Below are 17,719 nucleotides of genomic sequence, written 5' to 3' on the forward strand. Positions count from 1 at the left end.
TGCTAACTTTATTTTCTAATAAGTTTTTATCAAGCAATGACCTTGACATATATAGTACTTACTATACTAATACAGATACACATGAGTGATTAAAGCTGCGGTCACTTGACGCTACAAATGCTTTGAAGCGTTCTTCTTCTCCTTCTTTCTTCATTGAAAGAAAAGAGAAGAGGAATGCTTCGAAGCATTTGTAGCATCAAGTGGACCGCAGCCTAAATGTGGAAAGGTAAGGTAGGGGCGGGGGCGTGTGAGTGCATGTGGGGCGGAAGGGGGCGCGTGTGGGGGTGAACAATTAAGCAGTGTGTGGAGGAGGGTTGCAGGGGGGCGCAGCCCTCCCGCTCACACATATACTGTTCTCAGTTCACTAACTTTATTTGTTAATAATAATAGGAAAGCCGGCTGCACAAAACCCTCCCTCATCGAACATCCGGCTGAATTTTATTCAAATAGATAGCTTTTTTAGTGGTTAACTCTGTGCCGGGTTTTATATGCCCTGAAACTTGACCAAAGTGTTAAAAAAAGGGCCACTTCCGGTATGATTTTTTGAGATGAAACCCCCTTAAAGAACATCCGGCTGAAACTTGTGCCAATCGATTCAGAATGTCAAGCATTTTGATAAAAAAATATGCTGCCACCCCTTAGCTTGACAGGAACCATGGCAGCAACCCTTAAACGTGACATATTTTCGTACTGTACTTCTCTCACAGAACATCCGATTTTTTTTTTTTTTTGGAAATGTAGCTCGAACATTCCTGAACATAAAAAAACAATGCTGCCATCGCTGGCCTTGACCAAAAATTTTTGTGCCACCCGTAAGTTGCGCGACTCTTAGCTGCCAATTTGTAACGGGTTAATACTTCCTTCACAGAATATACAATTTTTTTTTTTGGAAATGTAGCTCGAACATTACTGAACATAAAAAAACAATGCTGCCATCGCTGGCCTTGACCAAAAATTTTTGTGCCACCCCGTAAGTCGCGCGACTTTTGGCTGCCAATTTGTAACGGGTCAATACTTCCTTCACAGAACATACGGGTAATCTCTTGCCATGTATTTAAATAGAAAATAAGAAAATCTTTGACGAGAACGATCTTAAGAACCGACTATGAATACCGTCCATACTAGCGCGAAAATTCCCATCGAATATTTTGTGGAAAAAATAGTTTGTGATAAACAAGCTGCGCGTACATTGGTAGAGGTACGGAATAAAACAATGTAAGTTTATATAACATTTACGTATTTTTATTTCTTTATTTTTTATTCTTATTTTTTTGTATTTAAAATCTTAAAAGTAGGATATAAAACATAAATATAAATGGAATAAATTACTTTTACTTCGCCAGTTAAATAATAAACAACAATGGAAATATTAATCGACTCTACTGGCCATTATAATCACCAAGACAATACGACTACGATTTGGTTCGATTATCGTCATGTAATCTTTGATACTTATATATCATTTAAATAATTAAGTTTAGGGCAAAAAATATTACCTCAGCCAGGGCCAGTAGAGCTATGGTTCCACGAAGATCTAACTCCATTAAGAGTTGAATCTTCATAGAGCATAGAGCATAAGAGCATAATTAGTCATAGAGCATAATGATAGTGACGACGAGGACTATACTGTCGATAGTTCCAACAGCAATAGCAATTTAAAAAATTCTCGTGATTTATATTTATGTTTTATATCTTACTTTTAAGATTTTAAATACAAAAAAATAAGAATAAAGAATAAAGAAATAAAAATACGTGAATGTTATATGAACGTACCTTGTTTCATTCCATAACTCTACCAATGTACGCGCAGCTTGTTTATCACAAACTATTTTTTCCACAAAATATTCGATGGGAATTTTCGCGCTAGTATGGACGGTATTCATAGTCGGTTCTTAAGATCGTTCTCGTCAAAGATTTTCTTATTTTTTATTCAAATACATGGCAAGAGATTACCCGTATGTTCTGTGAGAGAAGTATTGACCCGTTACAAATTGGCAGCCAAAAGTCGCGCAACTTACGGGTGGCACAAAAATTTTTGGTCAAGGCCAGCGATGGCAGCATTGTTTTTTTATGTTCAGAAATGTTCGAGCTACATTTAAAAAAAAAAAAAAAATCGGATGTTCTGTGAGGGAAGTACGGTACGAAAATATGTCACGTTTAAGGGTTGCTGCCATGGTTCCTGTCAAGCTAAGGGGTGGCAGCATATTTTTTTTATCAAAGTGCTTGACATTCTGAATCGATTGGCACAAGTTTCAGCCGGATGTTCTTTAAAGGGGTTTCATCTCAAAAAATCATACCGGAAGTGGCCCTTTTTTTAACACTTCGGTCAAGTTTCAGGGCATATAAAACCCGGCACAGGGTTAACCACTAAAAAAGCTATCTATTCGAATAAAATTCAGCCGTATGTTCGATGAGGGAGGGTTTTGTGCAGCCGGCTCTTGGACTATAACTTTTTAATAAAAAGCGACCCCCGACTAAAATCACTTGCATGTTACTCGGGAGGGTGTTCTTGACAATATATGTCAAATTCAAGGTCATCGGAAGTGGGTCCCTTTAATGCCATGTTTACCATTTCGACAATTATTTGTCGGAAAGAAAAGTGCTACACGACTTTTTGACTTGATTTAGTCTCAAGGGTATGATGTTACAATAGTATCCCAATTTTTTTAAATACTTGTGAATAGATGAAAAATCCAAGGAGATGTATACATTAAATGTTTAAAAAGGAGTACTATTACAATAGCATATTCTTAAAGCTAAATCAAGTTAAAAAGTCATGTAACACTTTTCCCTTCAACAAACAATTATGGAAATATCGTAAGTTAAATATTGAAAAAGTTACCAAGTTTTTCTTGAAAAAATATCTCAAAAAGTATTAAGCAAATAAAAAGATGTTTTTAGACAAAAGTTGTTTATATTAATAAGTAAAAAAAAGATAATGCAATAAAAAATAGGTTTTCATTTTAAAAAAATAAAGTTGTCCTTGACCTGACCTTCATCCACTTATGGTCAAACTAATACTGCCATTAAATGCATTTTTTTAAACCGTGCGACTTTTGTCTGAAACATTTTTTCCTAAAATCCATTGTTTACAAGATATTCGATTCCAGATTACCATTTCCAGACTTTTGAGCCATCCTGTATAAGCTTCATCGATATTTTGTTTTAATAAAATCATATTTTTTATAGCAATTTTATTCTGAATATGATCTTGATAGTTATTCTAAAGCGTTACCAAGAGATATTCTATATCTTATCTTGATATATTTAAAACAAATATAAAATATCTCATAAAATATTTGTTTAATAATCTTATTTTGATATTTTAATACATAGAATAATGAAATTAATTAATAATTATTAATTATATGTATATCGTTGCTACAAACTTATATGAAACTCAAAATATACAAATTCTGAAAATGTTTTCTGTATATTCCTGCATTTTCTATATGTTATCCTTTAAAAATTCAACTTGTTAATTTATTAATTTATTTTATTTACCTCTCCGTGAAATATAAGTATCTGGAAGAACGTATCCATCAACAGAATCCTATCAGGTTGAATAGATGAAGTATCTAACAATACAGCCTCCGGTGGGCCATTAAATCCATAACTATATAAAACTGGTTGGATCATGACCAAAGAATCTGCTACATTTTCACGCATAAGCATATGTCTGAAAAATATCAAAAACCGTGTATAAATCACAGATACATATACATAGATAAACTGCACATTCTTGTGCAACAGCTGACAACATTGAAAAATAGAGATATGCTGGTTATCAGGTGCATTTATTGTTACATGATACTCTAGGAAAGGGCAAACAGAAGAAATATAAGAGTTGAAAAAAAGATAATGGATCTTTCTTTTTCAGAACAAGCAAGGCAACCACTTTACTTCTCTCTTCTTCTTTTTATTGTTGCCTCATACTAATGCTAATTTCATGCTTCCAAAGGTTAGTTTTACCCTACTGATGACCAGTCATTGCGATAGTAATCCTGCTCAGTACGAGAGGAACCGCAGGTTCGGACATTTAGTTCAGGCACTCGGTCGAGCGGCCGGTGGTGCGAAGCTACCATCCGTGGAATTATGCCTGAACGCCTCTAAGGCCGTATCCTCTCTAGTCAAAGGTGGCAATGATATCTCTAGGAGTCTCGTGAGTCGAAAAGCTCAAAACAATGTGACACACTACTAGTCGTACAGCAAACATTACATTGTTTTGAGCCTTTCGACTCACGAGATTCCTAGAGATATCATTGCCACCTTTGACTAGAGAGGATACGGCCTTAAAGGCGTTCAGGCATAATCCCACGGATGGTAGCTTCGCACCACCGGCCGCTCGACCGAGTGCGTGAACCAAATATCCGAACCTGCGGTTCCTCTCGTACTGAGCAGGATTACTATCGCAATAACTGGTTCTACATAAAGGCCTCCCGCACAATGAAAAATATAAGGAACAAGGAACAGATATTAGCAATTAGAACCAAAGAATCAGGAATAAAACTAGACGCACGATGAAAAACACAGGCAACAGAAACAGGGAATAACACAAGCAATAGATTTTTAACTTATCAAAAGCCGTGTATCGATGCTATACCAGTTTTATTCCTGATTTCTTATTCCTAATTGCTAATATATATTCTTTGTTCCTTATATTTTTGATTGTGCGGGGGCCTTAAGACTGCATTATTCATTGTCAGTACTAAAAATATGTAGCATACATTATGTGCACTATAAATTTTCAGTGCTGGCAATGAATATCAGAAGGTGCTTTCCATTTACTGACACAAGTCGACACAAGTGTCATTCTGTTTTTGTTACATTGAATACTAAGAAAGATAGAACGTTGTTTGTGTCAACTTGTGTCACTAAATAAAAAGCATCCAGAACGTAACCTAAGGCCGATATTCATAGTCTGTTCTTATATTTAAGACCGTCTTAAGTACAATCTTGAGCTGTCATAAACCAATCACAGAGCCATATTAGCATCTTAAGATATTATTTAAGGTGGTTCATGCATTTAGGTCAAATGTAGTTAGCCCGAAAAATGTGATATGAAATGAAAGATTAACGTTCCTAGAGTGTCTGTAAAATTTCGGATTTTTTAACCGTTTGGTTCCAGAGATATATGTCCGTAAACTTTGCCAATTTAACACGGAGGGTAGCCCCTCTTGCAAAAAATGAGGCTAAAGCGCTTATGCTGCAAAAATTACAATACTTTAAAACTAGATGAACGAACCAAAAACTAACGAAACGATGCAATAAACATTTTGCAAGATACTGGACGAAGCCCAAGTTCATTGACCGTACTATATAATAATAAAACGTAATTTTCGATTGACTAAATCGACAACACGGAACTGAAGCTGGACTCGAGCGGCATTAGCGGCAGCTTGGCAACGCATGTGTCAGCTGATGAGTATAGCGCATATCCCAAAACATTCAACGTTTACCATGTTCTGGACGCTGAATAAAGCAAAGAGTGAAACAAAAATATTCGTCCATTTCTAAAAAAAATTAAAATTAAGTTTGATCAAGATCTGCAATACTGAATAAATACAAGTTTTAATACAATGAGGTTATAAAATGTCCAAATAATTTTAACATGCATTGTTTATTCTTTTTATCATAACCTTGCCGCGCTGCTGTGGTACATATATTTACACGGCTCACAACTCTAGTAAAAGATGTGACTTTCGTCTCAATATTTTAATTACGTAGAGGTCGTATAACATTAAAGATGTCATAAATAATAAATCTAATTATATGCTGATTTTTACGGACAAAAATCACACTTATTTGGCTGCGTTCGGGAAGCGCGCTATTAGCGCTATTGCATCATTCTATCTTTATCGCTCATCAGGCGTAAAACAAGGATAAAATAAGCAAATAGCACTAATAGCGTCTTCCCGAACGCACCCTTTATCACTAATAAGAATAGTTGCCTATTTGACTTGCAAGTACTGCATGAACCACCTTAAGACAATTAGCACGGGAGTTGTATTCGACCAAACTGGCAATTTTTATTAACGTCTTTCCGATATGAACATTGAACATGTTTTTAACATACACCTTTGACCTTAATAATGGTGTCTATTATACCGTCGACCAAAAAATCGGTGCTCCATCTTATAGTTGTTATTGCGATGAATATTACCACAACCCCAGTGGTCGAATTGGCACGACACTCGCACGGTATACGGGAGGTTCCAGATTCGAACCCTGGCTGGGGTAATATTTTTCGCAATAAAAATAAAACTATTTAATTTAGAAATTACATCAACTGACCAAAACCCATGGTTAAAATTAATAATGTCTTGATGATTGATCCGAAAAAAGTGCTGTGTAAATCCGACAAACCAAGTTGGCTCACGGTTTTTCTATGTTCATATCGAAAAGACGTTAATAAAAATTGCCAGTTTGGTCGAATACAACTCTCGTGCTAATTGTTAATTATTTACTGGCGACTCAAGTTCTCGGTTCTGTTACTTAAGACAGTCTTGAAATAAGATCTGACTTATAAATACCGGTCTAAATCTACAATACATATACATAAACACCATGCAGCGCACACGTACGTATATATGTATATATATATATATATATATACTTTTGCCAACATAAAAACTTATCAACAAAATTTTAAGTATCAATATCATATGTAAAGTAAGAAACCATGTGTGTGTATTTCATAAAAATAAGAAATAAGGTTACCTATAAAAGCTGGTTTCATCTGGAGAATTATTAAATACTTGCAAAAATTGGGACCTGCGCAGGTGATACATAAATTGTGGATACATAGAAAAGTTTTGTGCCAATCTAAAGCTATTTGGATCATCTTTTGCATATTCTCCAAACTTTTGACACTGTAAAAATAAGATTTTATATCTTAAAAAAAAAATAAAAAATATATAAATGTAAAATATGTCATTCTAGAATTATAGTTTGTATGATTTTGCACAATTTTATTTAAAAAAAACTACTAACAAGTCTAATCAGCATACGATCAACCCATCTTAAAACATCTGGACCGTCATCACTTTCTGCTTTGAATACAGCCAAACGCGACATGAGAACAGCTGCTGCTTCCTGGTCAAATCCAGCGCTTATATGATGCAGTGATGATGACGCATCTGCCCAACTGTAATTAAAGATTTTGAGAAATATTAAAAATCTATAAATTATCATGTAATATATACTTAAAAATAGAAAAAGATGTTTACTTTCTTGCAACAGTAGTAAGTCTAATTCTTCTTTGTCCACTACTATGTTGATATTGAGTAATAAATTGAATACAGCCTCTTCCACCTTGCGGAATTGGAGCTGTATGTTGATTTACAACTTCAAAGAATAATGCTGTTGTTGTAGATGGTGTCAACGAACAAAATTTCCATTGACAAGTACCACCCAAACCTACTTCTTGTTCCCCAACACTAGAGCCTTTCACTCCTAATGATACGCAAGGTCCAATCGCTCCAGAAACTTTAATCTCCCGCGATGTTTTTACTTCTAAAGTGGCATTGAATGCCATTTTCAGGTTACCCTTAGCATCCTTAACAAATACCCGTTGAAAAGTTTGTTTAAATAAAGAAGAATTAAATGAATCTCCCATGACCATGTGACCGCCAGTAGAATTACAACATTGACGCATTTCTAATAAACCAGTTTGATCAAGAGCACAAGAATAAATATCTATTATATGACCATTAGTTGCAGCACGTGATGCAAGTGCATCGTAATGCTTAGTTGCCTTCTTCATATGCTTAGCATTATCCTTTTGAATATCATGATGTGATCTAATTGGTTGTCGCAAATCATCAGTTACTACTTGGCCAGGTCCTTGAGAACATGGTCCACCAACGAATAACATAATCCTTAAATATATTAGCTTTGATAGAATCAATTATAATTTTAATGACAATATAGCCAACATTTATTGCAATATATAAATACCTAGCTCCAGTATTTGCATAACTAGCTTCTAAAAGACCTGTGGCAACTGCCAATGCCACACCTGTAGATCGTAATGGACGTTTTCCTGGTCCAACAGGCCAAGGATCACGTTGTAACTCTCCTAAAAGATCTGTTAAACTCATATCACATTTGTGTACAGGTTGTAAGAAACGATTAGCAGGTGGTAATGGCTGTATACTAGGTCCTCTCGGCTGATTTGGATTCTGTCCTGGAATTGGTCTACCAATACCTATCAAAATACAAAATAAACTAAATCATATATACCAATAATTGAGAATAAAAAATAACTTAAAATTTAGTTATTACCCAACATATCTTGAACTTGTTTTGGTTGAAGATCCTTTGTGCCACGAAATACATAACTTTTACTACAACCATCGCATCCCAATTCATGAACTTGTACCATTTTACCAAATGTGATAAGACCGATGAGGACGTTAGGTGGAAGTAGAGATAATGACATTTGTAATGAATCTTTAAGTGCTCCTAATTCTTCATCATCCAAGCAAGTATCCACAACAAGTAGAAATATAGGTGGTAAACATTGAGCACGCTAAACATAATATTACATATACATATTTGATAAAAATTTAATATACCTACATATAATTTCATTTTTACATGCACGTACGTATGTACGCACGCACGCACGAACACACACACACACACACACACACACACACACACACACACACACACACACACACACACCCACACCCACACACACACACACACACACACACACGCACGCACGCACACACGCACGCACGCACGCACGCACGCATACGTATATGCACACGCGCATCCATACAAATAATAAATTATGCAGATAAAAATAAAATTGAAATTAATATTAATCATATCTATATATATAAAACAAAGTCGGGTTAGTTACACCATTTATAACTCAAGAACGGCTGGACAGATTTTAATGATCTATGGTTTGTTGGATTCGCCTCCGCCCCGAATAGCATAATAACAATAAAAAATATTAATCTAGAAAGATATCCAAATACACCAAATACCGGGGCCGAGGCGAAGCCCGGCGGGGCATGTTAGTTCTTAATAGAAGGCAAGAATTAAAACAATTTAAGCATAAACATATGTCCAATAGATTTTGCACGACATTTAGATTTCCTATTTTTGGAATTTACTCTTGTAAAAGATTTTTTTGAGGCTACCATGATACTAATAATTCAGTTTTGAAAACGTATAAAATTATAATCAATTTTGTAGTAAGTATTGATTTTTTCATAAATAATATACACTTCCTTTAAATTGTTATTTTTAATTATTGTATAAAATATGTATAGATAGAAAAAATATAATTAATTTAGGAAAGTACTATATACACACATATACATACTAAATCTAGTAAAGTAATTAAATTCAGTAAGAAAATGTTGAAAAAATGATCATAACACATTTTAACTTTTACAGCAAAAGTAAATATTTGAATATCCATATTCATATCTTTTATGGTTTTTTATAAATAAGAAATCTTTTGTTTTCTAGGTAATAGATTATAAGTAATTTATTACTTACCATTATTGTATACTCAATTGTTGAGAACATTGGGATAAGTTCTGCAGGTTGATGTTGTTCTGAAATTGCCACATATTGTGGTGGAAACTAAAAAATATAAATATAAATTATAAAAAAATAAAATATATATATAGATATATATGTAAATATTCTATAAACTACACATATTTTTATACATGTATTACAAAAATATGTACCTTTATTCTCATTATAAAAATGTTCAATATGTTCATCTATCTAAATGTATAACTCAGCAAAGGAACTTGTATGATTCTTATAAAGAAAAACGTTTTCAATCAATTTGCTTGATATGTAGTAGTTCTGGTTCTTAATAAAAATGTTTTTTGTTTGTACAGATATGTGACTGCATATATATATACGCATATGTTTGTATGCTGCACATGCAATATGTTATATATATTTGTGTCACGCAAACATATTCTTGGGGATGTCTTGTAGCTCAGTGTAAGTGCAATAGATTAGTATGCTAAAAGTCATGAGTTTGATCCCGATCATCATACATATTCTTTTTTTAAAAGAAAGTATCCCTGTTTAAAGGAAAAAGAAAAAAACAATTTTAAGAGTTCTAGAAACTCGACATTACAAGAAAAATCCTCCGATTAAGTAAAGGATAGATATTGATTAAAAATAGAATGCATATTTGCATATCCTGTCTATGATTCTGTATTGTCATGTAAAATGGGTTTTTGCAAGTTTTTCCATACTTATCATTCTGGAATTAAATCTTATTCCAAACACTTATATAATGTAATAAGTATCTATAATTAAAATCAGATGTTATATGCAGGTTTGACTGAATCCTGGATACTGCAGTTTGCTCATTAGGATTCTTTAAAAAAAAAACATTCTTGTTTGTGTGCATTATTTCCACTAATTTATGGTGGAAGAAGAAGAGAAAACATTCATTCAGACTTTCATACACATGGATTTATACACATGTAGGCAAGCACATAAGTGCAAACTTATGTAGACAGGTATACAAACGGTTTTTATAAAAAAGACTTTTAAATGCTTATAATTCAAAAACTAATCATAGGATAAAATTTTAGACTTTATCAGGAACACAAAAACTACACAGAAAAAATGAAGTTGTCTCAATTAAACGTCGACGTCACAGGCTGCTACAAGCATAAATAGTTAATTCAATTGGATATTATTGAACCAAATATTTAAATTATTAAAACAATTATCTGATGTTTTTAATTCATTAATATTGATGTTGCCAATAGATTTTATCTCATCTTACACTAATGCTGTTAAAACATTATTTTTTTTTCGTGTACGACTTATCACAAAGTCATACAAATTGACCAATTGACCGAAAACATTTTTGTCATAAGAATCATGTGTGATCCTATATATTTTGTAAAATCTGTTCTTTCTAAACTTAGCTATCTGGATATATATTCGAATTAGGCAATTAATATTGTTGAATCCTAGTTATTATTGTGATAAAGTTCAATATGCAGTTAAAATATAGCTTATGTTAAAAAAAAAAACAGGCTTCTTGTCTTACAGGATTTCTCTGAAAGCAAAAATTGCAGACCCATAGTTTTGCACGATAGTCCACTTGACATAATGGATTTAAAATAGCTCTGCAGGTAGATCTGGTACATAAAACTGGATCATATTGAATTGATGGAAGATCTGCTCGTTCTTTAATTGGTTGGTATAAAGCACCCAATGGAACAACCAGTCTGGTAGCATCAATACGTGATGAGGGAAATACGTTCCATGTTAAACGCACACCGTCCCTATCTTCGTTTTGTTGAATAAAATCTTCATATGTCGTCATCATACTATAAGATATAACAGTTTATTTTTCAGTACAAGTAGTTCGCTTTTTCAGCTATATTAAGTTAACTTCTATTCTCTCTTTTATATAATTGTACTTTTTAATAAAGAGGTATAAAATAATGAATAGTAAGTGAACGAAAATTCTAAAAAAAATAAAATTATTATAACTAAAACAGGTTAGTCAACAATTAATAAGTACTTACGATTATCTTCATACACAAAAATGTAAATTAATTAGCACTATTCTGTATTCACTAATATAATCCTCTTAGTATACTGAGAAAGTTACATAAATTTTTGTAAAAAATAATAATTTTCTCTCTCTCGAACAACGTTCAGGCCACGTCACTTAAGGAATGCGCAAATATGTCTTCCGTGTGGTCATGTGTCACGTAAAATCCACCATAAATTACTCATAAATATAGAACTGGAAGTCGATTACGGTTCTTGAAACGAGGTGAAAATTACAAAAGTGAACAGATTCACTAGTTTTCGACCAATGAAATCATAGATTCTCTAGTGAATTTCCTCACTTTTGTAATTTTTACCTCGTTTCAAGAACCGTAATGCGGTCTACAATGCGAGTCGCAAAGTCGTGAGTCGCAAGAACTGACCAATTACAGTCGAATTTGAGGAGAATAATCAACTGTGATTACTGTGATTGGTCAATTCTTGCGACTTGAATTGTAGACCCAGCATAATAAGCCCCCAGGGTTGCGTTCCAAAATTCACTTTGGGTAACTAAAATCTATAGTTTACGTCACTAGCATTTTAGTTAACTAGAGTGAATTTTGGAACGCAGCAGGGGCCAGGGGGTCGATTCTGTATTTCAAATTTCAAGTGAGTTCACTCACTTTTCGCACTTTTATCTCACATGAGTTTGTTCACACGATTCTGTAACGTTGGTCTGTAACAAGGTGAAAATACGAAATTACTAGAACCACAATGGTGAAAAGTATTTTGTGTGAACTTGTGAAGAACGAGATCTCGGGAAGTTATAAAGGTGTCCGGACGTGTTTTGACCGATTTATATGGTTATTAATATTGTGATATTTGTTAGTTTTTTAAATAAATAAATATGAATGTGACTGAAAAGAAGAAGCAAATTCTAATAAATTTTATGTGTAACCATCCGGATTTCGGAAGAGGGAGGTTAAGGTACAATCGTGAAAATAAAAGAAAATTAGTAAGTGACTTTATAAACACTTAATAAATTCAAAGTTAATAAGTATCAATGAATATATTTTTACAGGACCAGTTAAAGGCTGATTTATAGAGGCCGTAACCGTTGATTTAAGCCGTAATCTTTAAGAAATTGACCAATCACAATCGAATGTGAGAAGAACAATCGACTGTGATTGGTCAATTTCTTAAAGATTACGGCTTAAATCAACGGTTAGGGCCTCTATAAATCAGCCTTAAGTATGGGAAGAAATAACGACAAAATTATAATCACTAATCTGAAATCATATATTATTTTACAATTTATTACTATACATATTATTAATATCGTATTATATTTTTACTATGTAATTCAGCATTACAAAATATTTATATACTTACAACTAATACATTTAATGAGTGATATAACTTTCTATTTATAAATAAAAATTTTCTTTCCACTTTGGGTGGAACAATAGCAATATGTGTGCCATCAATTGTTCCAATAACTCCAGAAAAACCACCATTTCTGAAAAATCTAAAAAAAAATTATTGTTCTAACACATTTTTATTTTTTAAAGTCTATTAAATAAAACTTATATTATAATAAATGTTATAATAGGTAAAATTATACAGATTAGACTAAATGTTAATATATTTATAAATCCATATTCTATAATCATATAATTACTCTTCTTTAATTCTTCTAATTATATCAGCCGTTGTTGGAAAGCGAATCCAGTTATCCATAACAGCCATTAGTGCATTTGTAGTTGCATGAAGAGAACGGCTTAGTGATGTTTGTGACATATGTATGTACACGTAATAAAATCTTGGCCTACTCTCCTTTGGTAAGATCCCGATAAAAAAAAGTTTAATGATGCTAGTATCTAAATAGAATAACATAATGTATCAAAAAGATTAAAGAATTTAATTAGAATTGTGCTACACAAATAGAAGATTTAAAGATATTTATTACTTACAATTCATGTGTGGTATTGAAGTTTTTCGTGATATTTGTGACATATATGGTTTTATTTCAGCAATCAACAGACGACATGCATCCTTTATTGTTAATTTAAAATATAAAAGTATGTAATTACGCGCTACAATATAAAATTTTGCTACTAATACGACATTTAAATACGAAAGATTACCTATACATTTTACGAAATTCGTTGTCAGGAACCAAGAATGGATTTGATACATTTCGGAGTACCCTAGCTGGTAACCATCTCCGATAGAAAACGATAAAAAAATTTCTTATCGTTTTTAATACGGTTAGTGAATCGTTTATTTACGGTACTCTATCAGAAACTCACGTTACAAAATACTTGGGATCCTATCGTAAATGTTTTATCAGCTATACATCAGTTTTTATCGTTTTTAATATGGTCAGTGAATCGTTTATTTACGGTACTCTATCAGAAACTCACGTTACAAAATACTTGGGATCCTATCGTAAATGTCTTATCAGCTATACATCAGTTTTTATCGTTTTTAATATGGTTAGTGAATCATTTATTTGCGGTATTTTATCAGAAACTCACGTTGCAAAATACTTGGGATTCTATCGGAAATTTCTTATTACCTTTATATCGGTCTCAATCAGTTTTTAACATAATTAAAGTTTCGTTTATTCACGATACTCTATAAGAAATTCTCGATACAATACACATGGGCTTGCATCCTAAATTTCTTATTAGTGGTGCATCGGTTTCTATAATTTTTAATGGTATTAAAGTAGCTATAATTGTCTTTTTAATATGGTTAATAGTGAACCGTTTATTTACGATGCCCTGTCAGAAAAAAATTGGAAAAATTTGAAATTTCTCAGCTATATATCAGTCAGAACATCTTTAGATGTTTGCTACTCTGCATGCCACCGGAATATAACCGTGTAAAAGAAAAATAAACCGTATCAGAGATCTTTCTATGATAAAAAAAGAACTGCATTTTTTTTTTTGAAATAATTAAGCTTCCACCTTTGCGACAACAGCACCAGGAAGCCAAGGGCCAAAATTTTCACGGTTATTAGAGAAATAAAAACAACATTTACATTAGAAACGTCTTATTTAAAATTGCACTAAAATACAAATAAAATATTTTATTATTTTAATCTTAATAACAAATCACACACACACATAAAAATACTTCGACGAACTTTGTTTTCGAAGATGATAAGTTGTATGTCGGAAAATCCTGATAAGAAACGATAGATGTGTCGGTTCGGTTAAATCGTATAAATATCGACGAGATGTCTATCGTTTTAACCTTACAAAAACATATGCAAAGTAGAAGGTTTTCAAACGATTCAATTTATATCATTAATATACGATAGAAAACGAACCGATTTACTGCCGTACAGAAAATGATAAGTTGTATGTCGAAAAATCCTGATAAGAAACGATAGATGTATCGGTTCGGTTAAATCGTATAAATATCGACGAGATGTCTATCGTTTTAACTTTATATACAAACATATACAAAGTAGAAGGTTTTCAAACGATTCAATTTATATCATTAATATACGATAGAAAACGAACCGATTTGCTGCCATAAAGAAGATGATAAGTTGTATGTCAGAAAATCCTGATAAGAAACGATAGATGTATCGGTTCGGGTAAGTCATATAAATATCGATAAGATGTCTGTTTCGTGCGCGACCGAGGTACCCTCGGGACACGAAGTATGCCGGGACCACCCTGTCCAGGGCGCGGGGCAAGAACCAAGGAGGTAGCGAAAAGAGGGTTCAAAAAACGCTCGCCGGGTTATTCTGACAAACACACTTTATTGCACATAGAGTCCGTATCGCACTCACGCACCCGAGCACCCGGAGCATTCGCGGGATGGCGGGACGGAAATCTTGAGTCGCTCCTTCTGTCTGCGTGGCTCGCGAAACGGAAATCTTGTAGAGCGGTAGATGACCGCCCTCGCGTCCGGAGATCTTGCTCGCGGTCAACGGATATCTTGGCGCGAAGCAGACGAGCAACCGCGGTCACGAGGTGCGAGATGCTCAGGCTTTCCCTTTGTCTCGGGTACGCGATAGTGAGTTCGCGTTTTACACAATCACTATACGCTTTACATTCACGCTGATGGTCCGTGTTCACGAACGGCGCGGCACGACAAAATGGCCACGAGAGAGGGGTCGATATCGGGATCGAACTCCCTGCGCTGAGTTATTGAGAAGTGCTCGCTTGCACTTACGCTCGGTGATCACAACACTTGTTGCGATCACTATACCCGAGCTGACTGCAGGTGACGGTCTCGTTCGCCGTCTGTACGTTCTTTTAGATGAGGATCACGGTACCGCCCGCGGTGATCACGTGATCCGTTTGTGCGCGTTGCCCACTCGATTGCGGGCGACAAATCTCGTCAATCTCGTATGACGAGAGATAGTGCGCGACGATTAATGCCACTCGCAACGACACTTGTCCGCTCGAAACTACCCCGCGCACAGGGCTTCTCGTGTCCCCCAATACCGAACTCCTCGCAATCGGAAAACGGCTCACTCTTCGCGGCACGAGTGAAAGAGCGATTCGAGATGTTTCACGCGGCGATCTCACGGATGCGGCTCGCGATGAAACTTGATTACGGACTTCACGCACTGGCGGTCGGGACCCCTCCCGATAGGCACAATGTCGCGAACGCCCGGCTCGATGTGTCTCTTGTCGCGGCAGAGAACAGAAGAGAGCGCGGATCGATATCGATTATCCTTCGTCCCGAGAGGAGACCCTCGGCGGGGGTATGGGCCTCACGAAGGGCGAATCACATGGATCCGCGAGGTAACGCGTTGCGCGGTATACATATTTAGGAATACGCGTGCGCGTTTTGCAATCGCGCTGTCGAAACGGTAAGCGCGATATTCGGGTGATCTCGGATAAAGTCGAGTCAAGCCCGAGGGTTGTTTGTGCTTGCGCCAGGGGCGATTACTTTCGCGACAGCGCCCTGCCACCTGATTTTACCTTAATCCTAAACATACCGCCCGCCTCGAAGCTTTAGTTTCGAAATTTTCTGACTTCGAATGTGATGAAGTTCGAGGAGGTCGATATGTGAACGCACGGAATCTTATGAGCTAATCGAACGCAAACTTACATACTGTCGCAGAACTTTATTTACAAGACTTAAGCAATAAGGGTAACAGGAATATCGCACGAACCGCCCGCCGTGGCAGACAGATTAGCGACGCGAAGGCTGAAGAGAAGTCAAATCGTTACTAGAAGTCTCGTCAGAACGCGTCTCACAGTCAATCGGCAGCAAACACAGTTTTACTATCGGCCGGGTATACTCGGACGTCGCGGTTTTGACATTCACAACACGAATCAATCCATCGGAACCGGCGTGGCACTGGGTAATTCGACCAAGCTCCCATTTACAAGGAGGCAGTGTGGCATTCCGCAATAAAACGAGCTGCCCAACTTTCACGGGCGTTTGCAATTTTCGCCATTTAACACGCTGCTGCAACGTGTTAACGTAATCTGTTTGCCACAATTTCCAAAAGCGCTCGGTCAAATGTCGAACTCGTTGCCACCTCGACAACCGATTTTCATGCAAATCTAATAGCGATGGCTCCGGATTGACCGTGATCGCCGATCCGATTAAAAAATGTCCGGGCGTTAAGACCTCGTAATCATTGAGCGTATCTTTCAACGGAGCGAGAGGACGCGAATTAAGACACGCTTCGATTCGGCACAACAAAGTCGTAAGCTCTTCGAACGTGAGCGTGTGATTCTGGAGTACCCGACGGAGATGATGTTTCACGCTCCGGACTCCGGCTTCCCATAAACCACCGAAATGTGGCGCAGACGGGGGAATAAAATGCCATTGGACATTATCGGAAGCGGTGGCGTTGAGAAAATTCGGATCATTAACGGCTGCGCGATATGCTTGGGATAACTCTTTATTGGCTCCGACAAACGTTTTCCCGTTATCGGAGTACATTGACTTCGGCAATCCTCGACGAGCGCAAAATCGAGAAAAGGCGTCTAGAAACGCGGGTGTGGTATAATTTCCTACTAATTCTAAATGGATCGCGCGGGTTGCAAGACAGACAAACAACGCGATATACGCCTTTCGTGAACTAATTCCGCGGTCACCGGAAGCGCGAACTTGTACGGGTCCCGCGTAATCGAGACCGCAATGTGAGAAACTGCGCGATGGCGGAGACACTCGCAGGGTAGGAAGATCTCCCATGAGCTGCTGGGGCACGACCGTT

General features: G+C 35.7%; 1 protein-coding gene across 4 annotated transcripts in view; it reads right to left on the reverse strand.

Annotated features, from left to right (window-relative positions):
• The window catches only part of Sec23 (transport protein Sec23), a 46,922-nt gene extending 35,209 nt beyond the window's left edge, over nucleotides 1–11,713 (reverse strand). For 3 of the 4 annotated variants that reach the window (XM_077400462.1, XM_077400461.1, XM_077400460.1), the window contains exons 1-9: nucleotides 11,547–11,712; nucleotides 11,063–11,345; nucleotides 9,526–9,612; nucleotides 8,287–8,533; nucleotides 7,960–8,209; nucleotides 7,230–7,880; nucleotides 6,994–7,147; nucleotides 6,721–6,872; nucleotides 3,505–3,679 (exon numbers count right to left, since the gene is read on the reverse strand). In XM_077400462.1, coding sequence (XP_077256588.1) covers nucleotides 3,505–3,679; nucleotides 6,721–6,872; nucleotides 6,994–7,147; nucleotides 7,230–7,880; nucleotides 7,960–8,209; nucleotides 8,287–8,533; nucleotides 9,526–9,612; nucleotides 11,063–11,344 — 1,998 coding nt within the window. In that variant the 5' untranslated portion in view covers nucleotide 11,345; nucleotides 11,547–11,712. Of the gene's footprint in view, nucleotides 1–3,504; nucleotides 3,680–6,720; nucleotides 6,873–6,993; nucleotides 7,148–7,229; nucleotides 7,881–7,959; nucleotides 8,210–8,286; nucleotides 8,534–9,525; nucleotides 9,613–11,062; nucleotides 11,346–11,546 lie in introns of all 4 variants that reach the window. The other variant, XM_077400463.1, reaches the window with a different exon arrangement.
• Nucleotides 11,714–17,719: the final 6,006 nt, after the last annotated feature.

The sequence above is a fragment of the Temnothorax americanus genome, unplaced genomic scaffold (genome assembly GCF_048541705.1).
Source record: "Temnothorax americanus isolate GAGA-0224 unplaced genomic scaffold, ASM4854170v1 Scaffold135, whole genome shotgun sequence".
Lineage (NCBI taxonomy): Eukaryota > Metazoa > Arthropoda > Insecta > Hymenoptera > Formicidae > Temnothorax > Temnothorax americanus.